General features: G+C 42.7%; 2 protein-coding genes across 3 annotated transcripts in view; one reads left to right on the top strand and one right to left on the bottom strand.

The window, feature by feature from the left end:
- The window catches only part of arhgef15b (Rho guanine nucleotide exchange factor 15b), a 22,264-nt gene extending 18,238 nt beyond the window's left edge, over positions 1–4,026 (bottom strand). For both annotated transcript variants that reach the window (XM_042400687.1, XM_042400689.1), the window contains exons 1-2: positions 3,482–4,026; positions 1,261–1,362 (exon numbers count right to left, since the gene is read on the bottom strand). The gene's annotated coding sequence lies outside the window, so the exon portion shown is untranslated. The remainder of the gene's footprint in view (positions 1–1,260; positions 1,363–3,481) is intronic.
- hdlbpb (high density lipoprotein binding protein b) lies at positions 1,987–21,319 on the top strand. Its single transcript, XM_042400685.1, has 28 exons — positions 1,987–2,424; positions 5,160–5,239; positions 6,388–6,489; positions 6,745–6,896; positions 7,226–7,441; positions 8,842–9,048; positions 9,148–9,363; positions 11,354–11,560; positions 11,645–11,752; positions 12,053–12,157; positions 12,568–12,646; positions 13,171–13,310; positions 13,443–13,547; positions 13,660–13,773; positions 13,872–13,958; positions 14,134–14,265; positions 14,868–15,086; positions 15,257–15,478; positions 15,625–15,843; positions 16,142–16,283; positions 16,559–16,686; positions 16,835–16,939; positions 17,153–17,287; positions 17,619–17,762; positions 17,867–18,046; positions 18,141–18,257; positions 19,593–19,754; positions 19,893–21,319. The coding sequence occupies exons 3-28, from the start codon at positions 6,414–6,416 to the stop codon at positions 19,983–19,985; spliced, it is 3,810 nt and encodes a 1,269-aa protein (XP_042256619.1). The 5' UTR covers positions 1,987–2,424; positions 5,160–5,239; positions 6,388–6,413; the 3' UTR covers positions 19,986–21,319.
- The last annotated feature ends 94 nt before the right edge of the window (positions 21,320–21,413 follow it).

Below are 21,413 nucleotides of genomic sequence, written 5' to 3'. Positions count from 1 at the left end.
GAACAGTTACAAAAGTGACATCCGCATTTAGATCTAGACTATGTCAGCAAGAACAGTCCGTAGACAATTACATAGAGAGGGATATTATAGTAGGGTGGCAGCACATAAACCTCTCATTACAAAGATGAATGCACATTTGAGAGTTCAGTGGTGCAAAAACTGTAGGCACTGGTCTACAGAGATGTGGAAAAAAAGTGATATGGTCAGATGACTCATCCTTCAGCATATTTTCTACAAGTGGGCGAGTGTCTGTGTGGCGGTCACCAAGAGAACAGTACAGGCCTGAATGTTTGACCCCTACAGTGAGGAGATCTGGTGGCTCTGTTATGCTTTGTGGGGCATTTTGCTGGCATGGTTTGGGTCTTCTTGTCCCCTTAGAGGGAAGGGTCACTGCAAATCAATACAAAGTTGTTCAGAGTGATCACCCTCCAGGGAGTGGTCTCTTCCAGGATGACCCCATCCACAGGGCATGAGGGGTCACTGAATGGTTTGATGAGTGATGAATGATGTGAATCATATGCTATGGCCTTTGCAGTCAACAGATCTCAACCCAATTGAACACCTATGGGAGATTTTGGACTGATGTGTTAGACTGACATGTTAAACACCAAATGAGGGAATATATTTTGGAAGAATGGTGTTCATCCTTCTAGTAGAGTCTAGAGACTTGTAGAATCAATGCCAAGGCACATTGAAGCTGTTCTGGTGGGACATGGTGGCCAAACACCTTACTAAGACAATTCATGTTAGTTTTTCCTTTAATTTGTCTGTATATCTCTGCAATTATTTAACAGATGATAATGTGTCTGTATATTACTGTATATGATAGTGTATCTGAATCCTACTGTAAATGATAGTGTATCTGTATCTTACTGAATACGATAGCGTATCTTACTGTCCATTCTCAACCAGAAATCTCGCTGATGATTTTGTTGTCTTTTAAGGACTCTTATTTTGAAGGCCAACATGTCACAATTCCGTCACTTCCTGTGTGTTTATGCTGCACTTAACGCATCTTTGGTAATCCAATATATTGACACCACAGAAACCTGTAAATATATGTATTTATTTGAATATAAATATAATATTATATAAAGCAATATACTAACTAACTTGAAAGTTTATTACTTTTTAACGACCAGCTCAGTCCGAATGTTTGGACAGAGTCTCTAATTCTAATGAAGCAGTTGATTGATGGTGACATATCACATCCAGTGTATGAAACCAACTGTCTCGAATGATTAAGGATGCACTACATACCACAACAGGTGCACAGAGGGAGGTGATTGGCTCCTGCATACGTCCCTCCAGTCCTCTCACCTCTGCATTTTACCTTTACATCCGGCTACCTCCACCTAGCGCCTTAATGTGGAACAGACGTGAAGTGTACATTAAATCGGAGAAACTATATTATTCAGGTATTAGTGTTTATTTTACATGTTTTTCTGTTTCCATTACCATACGAGAAGTCGAGAACAATGTATTGGACTGTAAATGGTAGCGATTAAGTTTTTGTTGTTCTGCAAATCAATATCACCAGGAAATGAAAAGTTAGACATCATAAACATAAAAATACTTACTATTTTCAAAATTAAATCTACTATCTTTAGTATTTCATAATCATGACTTAGTATCTCAAATATTGGATTTATAATCTCATAATTTTGATTTACTATCATAATTTCGATCATGATCACTTAATAATTCAGAATTTCAAACTGCTCTTTAATAATCTTGACGTACTTTAATCATTTTGACTTAGAAAATCAAAATTATGGCATACTGTTGTAAACTTTTGACGTACTTAAATATTTTTGACCAAGAAACCCAAAATTATGACATACTATTGTAAAGTTTTGACGTACTTTAAATAATTTTGACCGAGAAAATCAAAATTATGGCATACTATTCTATCATTTTGACCCACCATGAGTAATTATAATATTTATTATGCATACATTTGTATATATATTTATATTTTCCTTATTAAAGTGGGCTTTTATAACATCTAGGCTGCATATAACTTTAAGATAAGTGTGATGTGTGCTGATGACTGTGGAGCATAAAACAGGCCCTTATGAATGAGAAGTAGACCCGGTCAGTTTGACGTGAGACGTTACAAGGGCTGACACTGTGAGATATTCGATCAATTATCCATTACCAGCTAGGACACTGCATTTGAGTCTTTAACAGCTGTATTTAACAGCAGAGCGAGTAGAGAGATATTAACATCACGCGGATCTATTTAACTTGGATGCTCCTGTCGCGCAAAGATACTGCGGCAAATTGGCGTTATACTCGGTGAGTCGTAGTGCATGCGCGTATCGCTCCGCCGGCAGAGGAAATGCTCCTAGACCAATCACATCTGTGTTTACACCATCACCTGTCAAACACACACCCTCGGCTACACTTTCTCTCTGTAAGGTAGGATTTCTGGATATATTTCAATCTTCTTTTTTATTTAAATGTGAACACGGTGGATGAAGTCAGACTTTTGGTATGGTAGCGATAAAACCAGTCCGCCTTTTAACGAGAGGCAGCCGGGGTTAGCAAGGTTAGCATCCCGGAGCTAGCGAGCTGGAGCTGGTTATCTGTCCGCCTGGCTTGTTTTTTTTTAGCCGATTATCAGAAAGTCCTTGCGCCTAATCATCCCCGGCTGAGGTCGGGGCACGCCGCTAGCAGAGGTTAACTTAGCCGTGTAGCTGGATCGGTAACACGGCCGTTTTAATGGCCACAGTCGCTGCCAGGTTAGCATCCATCTGCGTTGCTATGAGCCAAGTGCTCTTTGTTTCTGTCTTTCTTGCTTTCTTTCTCGCTTTTCAATGTATCAGTCCATGTGGTTGTCCACATTAAGTTAGCAGGTGATGCTCCACAATGGGATAATAATAACGCCATTTAGTTATTTAACCCCTTAGCCAGCGGTGGAAGAAGGATTCAGATGCATTATTTAAGGATTTCCCTCCAGACATTGTTTTAAGATGTATATATTAAATACACACAATAACAATTTGTGTCTGATATGTTTTTCCACAAAAAAGTTTAATTATCTTGTTAAAAACCCTAAAAATGACATGCATTGGATCAGATTAATATACACAGCCCCAGTTTCTTCAGTTTGCACTAAAACTACCTGTTCTAGACAGCTTCAAAAAGTAGAGGGACAAGGCAGGGTTTCCTGCTGTCACTTCCTTTATTTGCAATTGCTATTGCCCCCGTCATTAGCCTTTTGGTACAGTACACAGATAAGATGCACTGTAAGTGAGGAACAAGAACAAAATGTGTAGCTTTATATATATATCTGACCCCTGTACCTCTCTATCTCATGTTTTCAATAAACTACATTTGCAGAAAAGTGAATTATGAATATTCATATATATTTAATTTCAGAAATGTAACTGCAGAACACAAATTGTCTCCTACTTTACTGTAAAGTCAGTTCTTAGTGTTTGTGCACGGGTGGCTTCAAGTTTCCACATCTTACTTGTGTAAGTTGGGTTGTTGTGGTGAAGGAATTTCCCCAAGGTGGCTCAACAGCGGTGCGGTATGAGATCTATGTGATATTTGCACCTGTTTTTTTCCTTTTCTTTTTTTTTTGTTGTGAAAATCAAGATATGTCAGCCCGATCGTGTGTCAGCCGAATGGAGCAGCAGTACCTGACGAACACAGAAAACAAATCATGTTGTGGCAGCAAACAACATTGGCCTACAGCCGAGTCCCCTTAATCCTGGGATTTATGAATGGAGTTTGGCTGGATGCACCTTTAGACTGTATGATTGGTGGACAACTACTTTACCTCAGAGGTTAAATGGCAGCCTGTTAGTCCTCACGGTGACCCGGGAGAGTTTAACAGCTGCTGGACTGGACCGGGGAAGCAGACAAACATTCAATACTTAGCGCAGGTTGTGGTGGTTGCTTGCCATCCACTGCGATTGGCTTGTCTATAGTATTGCAATATTGCGATTATTGCGACAGTCATACGTGGAAGTTAAATTTGGACCACGATTTGCTCCAAACTAGTTGTGATGTCACAAATCACGCTTGTAGGCCCGCCCCTTAAAATCAGACTTTCAGTGAGCACAGAGAAACTTTCCACTTTCAGCAGATGAATGTGAAAACAAACTTCAAGCGTCAAACTGTGCACAATACTTCATTCTGCACAGTGAAGCTCAAACATCCAACTGATGGAACAAGAAGAAAAACATATTTTTGAGTGGAGGGAGACTTTAAGTAATAACAGCAGCAGTATAATGTATTTGAAATGGTACCAAAGTATTATCAGCAAAATGCACTTAAAGTATTAAAAGTACTTTTGTGGGAGAATTACCTCAGTCAATATTAGATTACATTATAATTTTAGTCATTATTACTGATGTATTAATGTGTCTAATATTTGCCTCTGAAATGTAGTGAACAAAACCTGTTTATATATACAGTACTAAAATAAATATACTTAGTTAAATTCCACCATTACCTTCAACATATAGTTTTCCTTCTTTGTTTCCTCTTAAGTATATTTTAAGGTTGTTAAAATCATGACAGTGATATACATACACTATACTGTATATTATAATTGTTCATTGGATGAGATGATATTTATATTGAGTGAAATATTCCAACTTAAAACATCTTAGTTATTTACAGCTGCACTGTTTCATCAGATGGAAATATTCTAAATGTTCCGTGCATCATTTTAGACGTTTCCCCAAACGTCATATTTGGCATATTCAGCATCTTTGTGATCTTTTGCTAGAATTTAAAACAAAGTGAACAATCTTCGGCTGCGCAGCGTGAGCCTCGTAATGACAAAACAAACCGACCGGCTGCTGTAGGTTTGTAATATTCCCACTGTGAAACCAACATGAGACATCGGGGGCTGAAGTTGCACGCTAGAGAGAGGAAAAAGCAAGAGGCATTATGTTTTATGATTACTAAGTACAAGTGGCCTGGGCTGTTGAAATTGTGTGAAGGAGGGACAATGGGCAGAGGAGATGTGGAGAGGGGAGGGGAAAAAAAAGGAAGAGAGAGAATCGGAACCAGACAGTATAAGGTGCAGTGCAGTGTGGGTGTTTACAGTATTAACCCAGCATCCGTGCTGTATAGCTTTTTGATCTATAGTGTTCAGTCTTTTTTTTTTTTTTGTCCTTATCCTTTACACCCAGGAGCTGAAAAACACACTCACACTGAAGCGCCTACGGTAGCCGCTAACTGGACGGACTCTCTGGCAATTGACCTTTTGCAGGTAAGCCTGAGCTCACTTTACACAATGTAGTTAAGACTAAGCTGCTTCTGCTAGATCTGTTCCTTCACAGCGTCACTGTATACTTCTATATTTCCCACATGGCTCGCTTCTTAATCCAAAACATGCATCTTGTGCCTTTTTTCTAGGCTTTTAAGAAGGGGAGGGGAGGGGAGAGGGGGGGGTTAGGCAGTGTCTCACATGCAGATTTCACATGGCACTTATGATGTGTGAACAGGCACTGAGAGCACAAAGTAACATTTCAGGAGAAGCGATCCTACCGGAACATTTCACAGATATTAGATAATAACAGAAAGTCACTGTTGTGCTCAGCCAGAAGCGTCGCACAGCGAGGGGATGGATTTGCATGCCAGTGAATAAAAACATGTTGATTGTCAAAAGATCAACCAAGTAAGAGATGTAATAGACAAAAGCTGATTTGTTTTTATTAACAGTTAATGTGAGAACAAAGTTTTACAAGCCTCTTGAAAATTATTTCAATTTAATTGCGACGCCGGCTGTTAGTAGCCAAAAAAACCCGCAATATCCTCCCTAAATCACAAGACTGCGTTCATGTATACGAAGTCGATGTAACGTGCAGAGTCAGAGGAGCAGTTTGAGGTTTTGCAGGTTTTGTTTTTCTTCGGATTTCCATTTTAAACACAACATGGGGGGAAGTCCCGCTGTTACAATGTAAGCAGAAAAGATCCTGTGATTCTGTATCACAAGGAATGTGAGCAGCGGTTGTTTTTAGTCCGGGACTGCTCTGTCTAGCGTATGACTTGTGATAACCCTGTCCCCGAGGCTTTATGGCACCTTGTGTTTGTCTGAGACTTGCAAAGTGTTAATTGGAGCAGCTCAGGTGTAGCGCGCGGCGTCGGTGCATTGTAGCAATGCCACAGAGGCGGCTCCGTCCTTCTGGGAAAGCAGTCCTGGAGAATATACGACGGTGCAGTCGAGGGAGGGAAGAGGAACAATGGTAGAGACGCACTTTGAAATGGGCTTTATGTATTTCTAATGGCTCTTTGCGGGTGTATCATCAAGTTATGTGATGGGTTTTATGCAGATACAAAAGCTAATATCCTCCTCTAAGACTGGAGGGTTTTATTTATCGTGTATTTCTTCGCACTCCATCTTTTCCTTGTCTTTAGTGGAATAGCGGAATAAGTCTTGAACCATGAGCTCAGTGGCTGTGTTGACCCCGGAGAGCTTTGCAGAGCATCGCAGTGGCCTCAAGGACCAGGAGATTACAGGTAATGGCCGTTTTTATCTCTGTTGATAAGGTTTTCATCCCACTACCCCAAGCAAATAAGCTGCCTATTAGCCCAAGAGATCAGATAAAGAATTTCCCCTACGTGCCTTTTTGTGCAGTACGGTTACAATTTCTGATTTATGTCTCCTCTTAATACACTCACCGGCTGCTCCTCTATCCTTCCACACATGCATACTGTTTTCTCCCTCCGTTCATCCTTACCTTTTGTCGTCTCTGTCATCTCTCTCCGGTGCAGGCTGCGTCCCAGAGGACGAGGCCTACATCCCCACCTACCTGGAGGCCTTCCCTCCGCTGCCGGAGAAGGGGGCACCAGGGGAGAAGGCCGGGGAGCCGGCTCCAGCGTGGGGGAGCAAGATCAGGCCCATCAAAGCTTCTGTCATCACCCAGGTCAGTCAGCCATTGTCTACACATGCAAACAGACACTCCCGCAAGTATACACACACCTATAGAAGACAGTTTATATTGTCAACACTCGGTTTCTGATTTTGACTTGACAGCTACTACTGTTTCATCTATTAAAAATGTAAACACACAAATAATGTTCAGGTATCTCCTCTTGAGATGGAGTATTTTTCTGATCGTAACTGAATTTTGCCACAAGCCAGTTTTGCCGCGGTAGCGTCGGTCAATAACACGCACCCGTTCTGGGAAAAATAAGCAAACGAGACACGTCGGCTCGAAATTCGAACCTCCCTTCTAACTTCGTCTGTCCGCAGGTGTTCCACGTGCCCCTGGAGGAGCGTCGCTACAAGGACAACAGCCAGTTCGGGGAGGGCGAGGAGGCCAAGGTGTGCTTGGACATCATGCAGCGGACGGGAGCCCACATCGAGCTGTCCCTGGCGAAAGACCAGGGCCTGTCCATCATGGTCACTGGCAAACTGGACTCTGTCATGAAAGCTCGCAAGGAAATCGTAGCTCGCCTGCAGACGCAGGTAAACTCACTGAAGTTCTTTAACATTGAAACTATGGAGAAAGTTTAAACAGACAAAATAAAGTACAGTACATCTTGTTATAATCTCAAATCTAAAAGATAAAATTGAAAATAGTGCCTCGTTATTTTGGTTTGACATTTTGCTACGGCGAACATGCCCTTTTTGTATCGTCATTGAACACATTGTATGAGGTTTTATTGGTTCAAGAACAGCATGAGCTGGTGTTGAATAATTTGTATTTTGAAGGTTTATGAATTTTGTAACCTCACCGGAGATATTTTTAAAAGGTTACTCCAGTTTTATTTAATATTGCACTTCCATAAGGTTGGGGAACTCTCGAGGGACAGATTTCTTTTTTCAGAATAGTCAAAAGTATAGTTTTACTACCTGGTATGGGTCAAGCTCCAAAAACACTGGACAAAACAATACCCATAATGCAACTTAATATTGTCTTCCTCCCCTGCCTCCTAAATTTCCACATCTTTCAAATCTCACATCTCCAGTTTGTAATGCAGGCTTCCTGTTAAAAGCCCAAGCAGAGATAACCCTCATGACATCATTATGACATCATCAGGGTTAATTTTTCTAATTTTGGAGCTCTTTCCAGAGCCACAGAAGACATTATACATCTGTTCACAGGCTTTAAAAGTCTGGTCTCCTTCCTCTTCCTTAATAGGAAGAAGAAAAGAACATCGTCATCACTTCAGCTTTTTAGATTAACCAGTTTTATTGTGACAATTTGTTACTTTTTTTACTGTGTTTGCTGTTTTTTCCATCCCAGCAAAATGAAATTACAGTGGTCATATTTAGGAGATAAACAAGTATATTTAGATAGAAAAATCTTATCTGTGCAGGCAGGCTGGTTTGGGACAAAATGTTGAGCTGAAAGGTGACCGTCAGCTCCCAAGGGTGGCTTTCATGGGCTTCAGCAGCAAACATGCTGATTTCCACTTCAGTTGGTGCACTGAGGTCCACCTGTTTAGCTGAGCTGCAGTTATTGATACAATAGTGCAGAAAAACACTTTGTCCTCTTCGCAAGGTCGAACACCTTTTGTTTTGTTGTTTATTTTACTTACTGAGTAGGAATAGAAGTAACACCTCACATATTTCTTTGTTGCTGTCGAGTTCGATCCAATTACTGTCCTCGGTAAACAAGACATGTGAGAAACTAGAAAACTTAATATTCCTGTCACTAATATACAAATGTGGAAACTGAGGCTTCAACACCAACGATTGTGGATTTTTATGAAAATGTCTGAACCTGAACTCCTAAGAGAGATCTTTTTAATGCTAATCACATCAGTCCAGGCAAGATAACGTGCCCTGATTCAATGATTTACTGCCAGTTTTCAGTGCGAATCTTAACTTTTTCTCCCCAAAACTTCCTCCTGCTTACCCAGGCCTCCGCTACGGTCGCCATCCCCAAGGAGCACCATCGCTTCGTCATCGGTAAGAACGGTGAGAAGCTGCAGGAGCTGGAGCTGAAGACGGCTACAAAGATCGCAATTCCACGTCCCGACGACCCCAGCGCCAACATCCGCATCACCGGCACCAAGGAGGGCATCGAGAAGGCTCGCCATGAGATCCTGCTGATCTCTGCTGAACAGGTAAGCTGGGGGGGGTACGTTTTGGTGTAAATATATAAATATATATATACACATCCTATCGTTTGATCGACTTCCTTCTCACATTCGCTGACTTACCAGGACAAGCGTGCGGTGGAGCGTCTGTCTCTGGAGAAGGCCTTCCACCCTTTCATCGCCGGCGCCCACAACCGGCTGGTGCAGGAGCTGAGCCAGGAGACGGGCGCCCGCATCAGCATCCCTCCACCCAGCCTGCCCAAGGACGAGATCGTCATCACCGGGGAGAAAGAGGCCGTAGCCCTGGCGCTCAACCGCATCAGAGCCATCTACGACGACAAGGTGCGTTCATTCAAGACCGATTTCTAAGAAGGCTCAATCAGAGGAAAACAAAGGCAGAGATCATATAACCTTGTTCTAACCGACTTCCGCCAGCTTTCATGAGTTTAGGAACGATTTGTAATGTTTAACTGATTACTTTTAAAATGATTAATGGCTCTGCCTCCGCTTCAGAAACAGGGCTTTTATCTCTATATGCACAACAGGAGTCTTTAATCCAGATACAGCTTATTTCTGTCGTCTGAATAGAGAATGAAGTCAAAGATGATAAAACATTTGCAGTCAGGGCCCCGAAACTTTGGTGCAGCCTATCTGATGACCTTCATGTGGTATAATTATCAGGGTTTCTCTGTCATCCACTAGGGTAACGGTCCATTTGCTGTTATGTATTATTTCTGTTGTTTTGCATTTGCCACAATCCTTTCTCTACTTTTATGATGTTTTTTTTTTTATACCGGTATGATGTCGGATGTCTATGTTAAACATGATCAAAGTGTCAAAACTTGAGGTTAAATTATGTAAAAGTGTTCCCTGCAAGTCAAAAGCCGGGACTTCAACCTGTTCTGAACGCTTTGTTTGCAAAGTTACGTCTGTTTCCTCCTCTTGATGATGTCAGATTGTTTGTCCAAAAATGGCGTCTGTAACCTTCGTTGCTAAGGTTGTTCCACAGGTTGTTCACTTTGTCCACTCGTATATTTGAGCAAAGAACGAGAAAAAGAAGTTAAATCCTGCTACTACTGTTTGTTTATGAAGCTTCCTGAGTTGCCGGAAGTCTGCGGAGGGGCAGCTTCCTGGAACTGACCAATCAAAACAGAGTGGGCTTTCAGGGAGGGGAGCCTTAAAGAGACAGGAGCTAAAACGGCCTGTCACAGACAGAGGCTGAACCGAGGGGCATAAAGATATAAATAAGGAGTTTTTTGAACTGTAAATCATGCAAATATATTCCAGTAGAGCCCTAGAGTATAAATATAGAAAACATGCATGATACATCCCCTTTAGTAAGCCCTAAAAAAATCATTTGATGTAACGATGCTGAAAGATTTGCCCTTTTCATCAAAAGTTCAAAGCAAAAAGCAAAAAAAAAGAGCGTACAAAAAAGCAGAGCAAGAACCACAAAGACTTGAGTCTTACGTGTTTGTTTACATTCCTACCCTCCATTCTTCTTTGTTTACTCGGGATTTAAGTCGCTCATCCAGTAATTTACTGCAGCATTTTGTCTGCCAGATTTGGATTTGCATTTTAGACATTCAGGCAACGTTTGGGCGCCCACAACGTCTCCGGTTGTACAATCCAGTGCAGATATTAAATTTGTGGTTCTCTGGTTTTACCACGGACTCTCTCTCTTTGATCACTTGTTTACTTACTGGATCTAAAGCTTCATCTCTGATAGAAATGTTAAAGTTACTGTTTCACACACAAATAATATGTGATGATACGTCACACGGTATGTGATAATGTTGAGTTGTCAGTAGGAGCCTTTTATTTTTATTTTAGTTGGTGTCAGTATCTACCACACACAAGAAACTATAAAAGATGGATGGATATAACCTGGAGAGGAAGTGTGTGTACCAGATGATCGCTGGTGATAGGCAAGCCGGAGATAATGCGGAGAGAAAATTGGATTTCACCAGAGAACAACAGGATGAGAATGCTAATGTCATTTAGTGCATATGCATGAGAGGCAAAAACAAATGTATTATTTTCCTCTCTTGTTTTCCTTCTCAATCACTTTCTTTTCTCTCGCTGCTCACCTCTTTCCAATTATTCCCTCATGTCTTTCTGTCGCTCGACCCTCCTTTTCATTCTATTCACGCCAACTTAATCTGTTCTGTCCTTCCTGTTTCCTGTCTTTCATCCCTCTTTCTGTCTCCTGTCGCGTTCCCGTCCATCCCTCACGACGCTCCTCAATTTCCCCCGCTTCCTCCCTCTTACCGTGGATGTCCTCTCCCTGCCGCTCGTCACTTCTAATCGTCTACTTTTTCTACCCCCGCAGAAGAGGAAGACCACCACCATCTCTGTGGAGGTGAAGAAGTCGCAGCACAAGTACATCATAGGCCCGAAAGGCAACACCTTGCAGGAGATCCTGGAGACCACGGGGGTGTCTGTGGAGATGCCTCCTCTGGACTCGGGTTCAGAGACCATCATCCTCAGGGGGGAGCCCGACAAGCTGGGACCGGCGCTCACGCAGGTCTACGCAAAGGTGAGGAAGAGTGTCAAACAACGTCTTTAATATATTCAAGCCTCTATCATAGTTTGCGGATTAAAACTTTTTGTCGCTGTGCAGGCCAAGAGCGTGATGGTGGTGGAGGTGACCGCTCCGGCCTGGCTGCATCGCTTCATCATCGGCAAGAAAGGACAGAACATCGGGCGGATCACGCAGCAGCTGCCACGGGTAAGAGGAGAAGAAGAGAGGAGGGGGAGGAATAGCAGCACTAGGGGGGCTGAGTAAAAAACCAGGAGATAAAATGCAACACAAATCCTGCATCCCTGCTCCTGCAATATGATAAAAAATATTTTGAGCATGTATCGCAGTAGCAGTGCGTCGGATCTTGTGTCTTGTAAAACAGAACCACGAACATGCACGGTAGAGGACTTGAGGTGTGCTTTGATAATGAGGAGAATAATAACAAGGTGGGACAGGAGAGGTGGCTCTTTGATTGGTTCAGATTCATCGGTGTGTGTGTTTGTGTAGGTTCACATAGAGTTTACGGACGGCGAGGAACGCATCAGTCTGGAGGGGCCGACAGAGGAGGTGGAGCAGGCTCAGGCCCAGATACAAGAGATCATCAAGGACCTGGTCAGTACATATGAGCTGAGTTTCAATGTAGCTGTTACAGCTGTTACATCATCATACTTTTGTTAATATGGTGAAGATGTCATGATAACAGAAACAAATACAGTCTCACAGATTATTTTTGTCAGGCTTTTTGCCTTTATTTGACAGTGTAGAGACAGGAAGCTTGTTAATAGGACACAAGAATTGAAATTGAAATGAACTGATGCCGTAATAATTTCTATGTAGAAATGTTGTCTCTCTGTTAATAAATACATTTGAAAAGCTGAGAGAGACACAGAAGAGATACAGATTAGACTGGATCCGGTCATTAATGTAATATGTGAGATTGATGTTTTCTCCAGGCTCCATGTTTACATTCATACTGACAAATGTATCAGTCTAACGTCCCTCTTTGTCCCCTCTGTGTCCAGCTGGTGAGGATGGACTACACTGAAGTCATCATAGACCAGCGTTTCCACAGACACCTCATCGGAAAGAACGGAGCCAACAGTGAGTAGGCTTCGGTTTTGCTGATCTCAACAGAAAAAAACTCTGCTGTGGTTAAGAGTTTGAATGCATGGTATTAGAGAGATTAGAGGAAACATCTACCAAATGCATTCTTCTGTATCAGACAGTAGTCCGGTGATAGAGCGGTAGACAGTCAGTTCAGAGACCCTGCATCAAATTCTGTGCTCCAAAAATGTTTAAAGCAATTTAACTTGTAAGTGTAGCTGTAAAAAAAAATCAAAGAATTTGATTTGATCCAGGGGTGGTTTGGCAAGTTTCTAAGAACATTTTGATACTTTTATTTTCCATCATGAAGCTGGTCGATATTAGATTTCTTTTTAACTGTCTGAGTGCAAGGTCACCACAGCCAGTCTGCTCCATGAAACCTACTTTTTTTTTTTAACTTTTTAGAGCCACTTTCAAGCCTACAGATGGTTAATGTTCAATCCTCAAAATGATTTTGGGTGAAAAACAGTGACAAAGCTTTGAAAATGCAATCCATTCTTCTCCGTCCACCCTCCCACCAGTCAATCGGATCAAGGAGCAGTACAAAGTGTCAGTAAGAATCCCCCAGGACTCGGAGCGAAGCGGCCTCGTCCGGATCGAGGGGGACCCCAAGGGAGTCCAGCTGGCTCGCAGAGAACTCATCGAGATGGTCCAGAGAATGGTGAGAATGGGTTCAAAGTTTTGGTTCATTCAATCATTCTGCTGGTTGGTGTAAGCCAAAAAAAGCTCTTTACACAGACTACAGAACGGCCTGTTATCACTTACATTTACACTTTTTTTTTCCTGCTTCCAGGAAAACGAGCGCACCAAAGACCTGATCGTGGAGCAGAAGTTCCATCGGACAATCATTGGCCAGAAGGGAGAAAAGATCAAAGAAGTTCGAGACAAGTTCCCCGAGGTGGATAAATGTTTTCCTTGACCCTCACTGTAACATATCTCACCCCTTCATCATTGTAAAATAATTAGTTTTGATTCAGTTCTAACTGAATTATTATCTGATAAATCTCCAGGTTATTATCAATTTTCCCGACCCGGCGCAGAAGAGCGACATAGTCCAGCTGAGAGGGCCGAAGAACGAGGTGGAGAAATGTGCCAAGTTCCTCCAGAAAATCATTGCTGACCTGGTATGACCCACCGCTGCTGTCTTTCATCATCTCTGTCTGTCTCACACATGATTATCGTGGACTTCACAGCGTCTCTTTCCCTTTTTTTTTTCCTGCAGATTGAGAACAGCTTCTCGCTCTCCGTTCCCATCTTCAAGCAGTTTCACAAAAACATCATCGGTAAGGGCGGCGCCAACATCAAAAAGGTGAGGCCTTTAAGAATACTTTGAAAATGTGAAAAAAGACACTTGAAAGATTTTGGATGACTCTATATCAAAGACAATCCTCATAGTTACCGTGGCAGCTCTAAGATATTGTCATCAGAACAAATGTTACTTTATAATAAAGACAGAAAATAACAGATGTTGTTTACGCCACCAGATCCGTGAAGAGACCAACACTAAGATCGACCTGCCGACAGAGAACAGTAACTCCGAGATGATCGTCATCACAGGCAAGAAGAGCAACTGTGAGGCAGCCAGAGATCGAATCCTCGCCATCCAGAGAGAACTGGTGAGAGATGGTTTTGTCTTTTTTTTCTTTTTTGGTGCTTAAAGTTGCTGAGAAGATAAAAAAAATTAACTAGATTTTTCACTTCACCTTATTTGCCCCCAAAAATTTAATTAAAACAACAGATGTGATGGAAAAATATAGAGACATTTAGCAGCAAAATGCAAATGGACATGATGCTGTCTTTTTAAATGTTTACTCTTTATTTTATGCTTAATTTACCTGATGTTTTATCTTGATGACATCATTTTAACTCAAGGTCCACTTATTAGGTTTTTTCTGGAGTTTGAACAGTATTCCATGGTCTTCCCCGGTGGATAGAGATACTATGATAAGTATGAAACAGTTCAGTTGTTATCATGTGGCCGTTATCAAGTCCCATACTTCGGTCATGTGATGAACACTTAGCTATCTCCATGACAACTGAGCAAACTCCGTCTGCTGAGGATGACTGCAAAAAGCAGTGAAAAGCTTAAAAAAACCTAATCAGTGGAACCAATTTTTTTTTTAGTGTCAGATTTTTTTAGTGACTGAAGAATGAACCTTCTCAGTTTGATTCTGATATAACCAAAAATTACAAACCTCCTCTGTCTTCATCCCTCCAGGCCAACATTAAGGAGACGGAGGTCACCATCCCAGCCAAGCTGCACAACTCTCTGATCGGCTCTAAGGGCTGCCTCGTGCGCTCCGTTATGGAAGACTGTGGCGGCGTCCACATCCATTTCCCCTCTGAGGGCTCCGGCTCGGACAAGGTCACCATCAGAGGACCCGCCGGTGAGGTTGAGAAGGCCAAGAAACAGCTGCTGCAGCTGGCTGAAGAAAAGGTTTGTGGGAGTGGGGAAAGAAAGGTTTGAAGATCGGTAACTAAGGATGGATTTAAGAGTTAATAAAGATGAGGATGAGAATAAGGACGTTACTTTAAAGAAAAAGGGAAGCTGAAGCCAATTACTTAGATGTCTTTCCTGTCCTCTTTTCTCCTTCCTGCCCTTTTCAGCAAGTCAACAACTTCACAGCTGAGCTGCAGGCCAAGCCAGAGTACCATAAATTCCTGATCGGTCGTGGCGGGGCCAATATTCGCCGTGTACGGGACAAAACGGGAGCCCGTATCATCTTCCCGTCACCGGATGACACAGAGCAGGAGCTGATCACCATCGTAGGGAAAGAAGAAGCTGTCCGTCAGGCCCAGAAGGAGCTGGAAAGCCTGGTCAAAAATTTGGTAATTACCACCTCACGTGAAGAAAAAAAAAGTAGAGACCTGACAGTAGAAATAAAGTGGCTTTCATGCCTCTCCTATTCTTAAATATCCTCTTTCTCAGCTCAAATATTCTCCTCTTACTACTTTTCTGCCGTCTCCCTCTCCAGGACGACGTGGTGGAGGACAGCATGGTAGTGGACGTCCGCCACCACCGCCACTTCGTGTGCCGGAGAGGCCAGGTGCTCCGCGAGCTGGCCGAGGAGTATGGCGGCGTGGCCGTGAGCTTCCCTCGTACGGGAGCCAACAGCCAGCGGGTGACTCTGAAGGGAGCCAAGGACTGTGTGGAGGCTGCAAAGAAACGCATCCAGGAGATCATCGAGGACCTGGTAAAAAAAAAAAAAAAAACATTTAACAAACTCAGAGTCAAATATGTGTCATAAGAAAATGTGTTTTTACTGAGATGAGTTTCATCCAGAGAGAAACGACCTCAGGCACCTGAACGGATCAATATCTGTGTTCACACTGAAGCTAAATCAAATTATTAGAATTAAATTAATCTGAAGGTCCCAGAAATGCCGTCAGTACCGGCTACATTTAAAATTTTCCATACGAGCAAGAACATTAAGTGTTGTGTTGTTAAGTGTTACCCAGCTGCCTCCTCTCCTCCTCCCCTCTCTCTCGCAGGAGTCCCAGGTGAGCGTGGAGGTGGCGATCCCTCAGCGACACCACCGTGCCATCATGGGGCCTAAAGGTTGCCGCATCCAGTACATCACCAGGGAGCACGAGGTCCAAATCAAGTTCCCAGAGAGAGACGACAGCGCCGCAGGTCAGAAACGCAAAACACAAGAGAAGCGTACCTGCATCTATCTATTTACCACAATAAGAGCACAAACAAATTCCTCTAAAAGAGTAGAAATTAGCGCTCAAGTTTATCTTGTCAGCTAGTTTAGCAGGTTTATGTCAACTGCTAATTGATAATATTTTAATCCAAATCCAGCCTCAGTTATAGAAATTGTAATTGTACCCAAAATGATGTGTTTACATAGGAAACAGACAAGACAAAAGAGGTGTTTCAGTGCATTTTTTTTTGTAATATTACAGGCCAGGAGGCTTCACCACAGGAGAACGGAGAAGTCAGTCCAGAGGCGGAGTTTGTCCCCCGCAAATGTGACACCATCACCATCTCTGGGCGAGCAGAGAAGTGTGAACTGGCTAAAGCCGCCCTGCTGGTAGGCGCAGTTCTACTTCTGTTTACTCTTCATTTGGAACATTTAATTTTGAATACACTTTTTTTTTCTGTCTCCCGTCATCTCTGTCACTCTTCATCTCCTCCTCCTCCACTCATTCTGTTGCTGCCTCCTCCTCCTCCTCCTCCAGGCGTTGGTGCCCATAACGGAGGACGTGGAGGTGTCTTATGAGCTGCATCGCTACATCATTGGTCAGAAGGGAAGTGGAATCAGGAAGATGATGGAGGAGTACGAGGTTAGCTGACGTTTTGTGGCTCTCTGGTGCCATCTGCTGGCCGAGTGACATTTTATAATGCAGGTCAAAATGGCCTCAAGTACAAGAATATAACCTTTTTACTCATCAGTTGTGACAATCTTAGATATTATTATAATGTTTTTGATTGGTACAGTGAAAAAGGAGTGAAAAGAAGGAGATTTTCTTAAAATGTTTGTGGTTTTTCATGCGCAGGTGAACATCTGGGTGCCACAGCCAGAGAAACAGCTGGATGTGATCAAGGTGACGGGCCTGGCAGCCAACGTGGAGCGAGCCAAGCAGGGTCTGCTGGAGAGGGTCAAAGAACTGCAGGCCGAGCAGGAGGACAGGGTACACACATGCACATTTAGTTATAAAATGAAATATTTTGTCTCAGCAAGTCTCCAGCATCTCAATCTTATCATTATAACTGTGTTGTTGGACATCACAGCTCTTCTTTCTCCTTAGTAGTTGATAAGTTGCCAACAACAGAATTAAAGCTTCTTCTACTGTTGTGCTTGTTGTTGGTCGCTATGGAGATTTAAACTAAAAGACTAAACACACGGGATACTTCCTCTTGCATGTGCAACATCTATAAATTGTGAATATAAAGATCATATGCAATGTGATACGCTAAGATATTTGAGATCTCGCTGAACCTCGCTGCTCCGTCTCCTCTCAGGCTCTGCGTAGCTTCAAGGTAACCATGTCCGTCGATCCGAAGTTTCATCCCAAGATCATCGGCCGCAAGGGAGCCGTCATCTCTCAGATCAGAAAAGACCACGACGTCAGCATCCAGTTCCCCGACAAAGGAGACGAGCAGCAGGTGTGTGTTCAGTTTTAAATCGATGCCGTTTTAGTAGCCGATGTGGGATGAAAAAGAAACGGCACATGTTTTATCCTCCGTATTTGACTTTCTCCTCCTCCCAGGATCTGATCGTGATCTCGGGGTACGAGCGTAACGTGGAGGAGGCGCGTCAGGCCATCCAGCAGCTGGTGGCCGAGCTGCAGGAGATGGTGAGCCAGGACGTTCACCTGGACCCGAGGACCCACGCTCGCATCATCGGTGCCCGCGGCAAAGCCATCCGCAAGCTGATGGAGGAGTTCAAGGTTAGACGGGACGCTAGCGATGACGGAGGAGAAAATGTTTGTTTCTGTTTAATTTCACCTGTTTTCTATTTTAACCTGTTCACGTCTTCTTCAGGTGGATATCCGGTTCCCTCAGCCAGGCTCTGATGAGCCCGACAAAGTGACGGTGATGGGCCTCCCTGAGACGGTTGACAACGCCATCGACCACCTGCTCAACCTGGAGGAAGAATATGTGAGTTTACAGTGATGTAGATCTGCTTTTTTTTTTTACAGGGAAACAATAAGATAATAGTGTAGCAATACTAAATTCACCCTCAGTGTTTATCACACATTTAAATCAACACGTCTCTGACACAGTCGCAACAAATATCGAACACTCTAAGCTTCAAGAGGAAGATTTAATTGCTGAACTGTTGAATTGGACCTTACATTATAATTTACATGTTCATGTTATTGTAAATATAAAATGTGCAAAATTAAACAAAAACATTCAGATCCAGGCAAAATATAAAAAGTTTGGCAAAATTAAAACTTAAAATTGAAATATGGATGAAACACATATTTACTGGTTATTCAGGCAGATATTTTCTTGAATATGTTTCTATTTTGTCATTATTATTATTTTACATCTTTCTTTTCTCATTATATTTTATTATAATACCTTTTAATACCTCTTGAACCGAAGGCCTTTCTTTACTCTGTTTACTTTTAGGCTTGTGGCACTTTTGCGACGTGTCATGCCAGGAATGCCAATTGTTATTTTTAAGTTAGGTTTATGTTACCCAGTGGTACCTTACATGTTCTAGGATACTTTTTATTAAAGGGCGGGTACGTTATTTTTTGACTTTTTGAGGTTTTTATATCATCCTGTAGCTTCACAGTAGTGTTCCACATGTATTCAAATCCAAAAATTCAAATTTTGGCTGAAGTACATATATTTTAGTATCAAAATGCAATTTTCCTAAGCCTTTCTAAAAACTTTTTCCATGTGCCCTGACGTAGGTTTCTGCATAAAGACGTTGCTACATATAAACCAAAATAAACCAATATAAGCCTCCTAGCCGGCCAAGCCAGCACTCACTGTTGCTGCTGTTCTGCTAAATGTACTAACAGACAAACAGATGGAGCACTCACTGTTACTGCTGCTCAAAGTTTAAAAAAAATAAACTCTTAGCTCTCCTCCTGCCAGTAAACGGCTCCGGATCAAAGCAGAATCCGGTCTGACTCACGGGTGTTATTCGTCCCGAAGCTCCGGCTCTCTCTTCCGGAGCTGCCGGCACTCAGCAGCTGTCTGTCCCTCCGCTCCGTCCGGCGCATTTATAAACATCTCACACACTCAGACTCAGCGCTGCGGCAAAACCCGGAAAGGAACGCAGGTGGAGTCGTCCTTTAAAAGAAAAAACTGATGCAATTCGCACTTGTGATGTCTGAAATTTAAAGTTACCAACTCCTGAAAACCGGACACTGACCCACCAAACATTTACAGACAATAAACACCTCAGAGAGCAGCAGAACAGAAGGAGCCTGTTTCAAGATCCGTTTTTTTTTCTCTCTCCACCTCTCTCAGATGCTCAGCGTGACAGAGACCGAGACCTTGGCGGCGTACATGAAGCCTCCGTCACGTTACGGTGGAGGGGGAGGAGGAGCGGGAGGACTGGATGACGGCAGCGGGGGTCCGGCTAAAGGCTTCGTGGTACGGGACGCCCCCTGGAACGCAGCAGGGAACAAGGTGGGACCTGCAGTTTTTCATCTTACACTTCAGCATTTTTCAGTGTGTATAAATTATTAGTGACAGCTAATCTTGATCACTTTCATATTTTGTATATTCATCATTTAACTCTTTCCTTTCCTGTCATCACTGTTCCAGGCTCCTGACATGAGCAGCGCGGAGGATTTCCCCACGTTCGGGACAGGCGTTGCCCCGAAACAAGCATCCGCCTGGGGCCCTAAGAAGTTCTGAAGCGGCTCACCAGGAGGAAAGGAGAAAAAAAAAAAAAAAAAAAACTTCTGTAAAGTAGATGATGAGAGACAAAACAAATCTCTAATCAAATTGCTGCTCACCTTCCCTCCTCCTTTTTTCTCCTCCTTTAGTGACCTCCCTTTGTCTCTCTTTTTCTGTAAAAACCCTTCCTATCGTCCTCCCACAACCAGCCACAATGAATTCTGGGAGAACTATCTCTTCTTTTCCCTCCTCGTCTGTCTCCTCCTTTCCCACCTGAGAGGAAAAAAACAAAAACAAAAAAAAAAGAACATCTTGAGTGCTCTCTTCGTAGTATCGCTGTCCCGCTCTGACTCTCGGTTACACCGCCCCCGCCGGTCTCGCTGAAACATTTCAAAAACGGTACCCACCTTTTTTTTTTTTTTGCCTCCTCTGACTGCCAAACTCCCCCCCACACACAAAATCAAACTACCACCTCACTGCAGTATATTAGAAATGTTTCAACTCTTCTGCTGAGTCAGGGAAGTGGAGTCAAAGAGCACCAGTGGAAATATCTTCGGACAACTGAAGCGAGACGCTTTCGGGGAGGCGGGGGTTGTGTATCCAAGCGAAATCTTGGATTTTTAAGCTTATAAAGAATTAGGGGGGAGTCTGTGTTTTACTGTAAGAAGAGTTTGTAAACATCTTTTAAGGTTCTTTTCCTGTGGTTTTTACAAGGAGGATTCTTGTTGGCTCACCTTTCACTCTAATGTCACTAATGCGGTGCAGCAGGTGAGGTAATGGGCTGCGCATGTGTGTACGAGTGTGTGTGCGAGTGTGTGTGTGTGTGCGCGAGTGTGTGTGTGGATTCAGGAGAAGTTTTGTAAATCCCGATTTTATTTATTTGGAAGCTGGGAGCAAAACAGCTGCTGTAGTTGACTTTTTAGAGGTTTTTTTTTTGTTTGTTTGTTTTGTTTTTAAAATGATGAATTTAAAAGATGTGGAAGTCCTGCACTGATTGTTTGTTTATGAAGGTCGTTTTGTCACAACTGTTTATTTATTCAAAGAACGGAGCCATTTTATTTGAACTACTGTGATCATGCGTTTTTATAAAAGCACTCACTGTAGCTTGATGCTTACAACCTTATGTTTGGGAGTGAATGTCGTACGTCAGGGTTCGGGAACATGTTACCAATAGTTATGTGTAAGTGTACAAAGAATTTTTCGCTATTTTTTTAAATTGTGTGGGATTTTTTTTTTTTTTTTTTTTTGGTGTTGTTGGTTTCTGGCATATTTGGAAGACTGTATGTATGTATGCGTGTGTGTGCGGGTGGAAGTTAAGATGTATATTTGAATGAAGCTGAACCAAACTTTTACATCCATTGTCTTTGTCCGTTTGTCTCTCTTCTCAGAGCTGTTTCTAGAGCTCATCTGGGGTTTTTTTTTTTTTTTTTTTTTACCCTCGTAGCC

The sequence above is a fragment of the Thunnus maccoyii genome, chromosome 22, assembly GCF_910596095.1.
Source record: "Thunnus maccoyii chromosome 22, fThuMac1.1, whole genome shotgun sequence".
In the NCBI taxonomy this organism is placed as follows: domain Eukaryota; kingdom Metazoa; phylum Chordata; class Actinopteri; order Scombriformes; family Scombridae; genus Thunnus; species Thunnus maccoyii.
This window is presented reverse-complemented; position numbering and strand designations above follow the sequence as displayed.

What these genes read in the sequence shown, in the direction of transcription:
- hdlbpb (XM_042400685.1), top strand. Translation starts at nt 6,414, where the DNA reads ATGAGCTCAGTGGCTGTGTTGACCCCGGAGAGCTTTGCAGAGCATCGC. An exon ending in AAGCTTCTGTCATCACCCAG is followed by an intron (nt 6,897 to 7,225) that starts GTCAGTCAGCCA and finishes GTCTGTCCGCAG; the next exon opens with GTGTTCCACGTGCCCCTGGA. An exon ending in AGATGATGGAGGAGTACGAG is followed by an intron (nt 16,940 to 17,152) that starts GTTAGCTGACGT and finishes TTTCATGCGCAG; the next exon opens with GTGAACATCTGGGTGCCACA.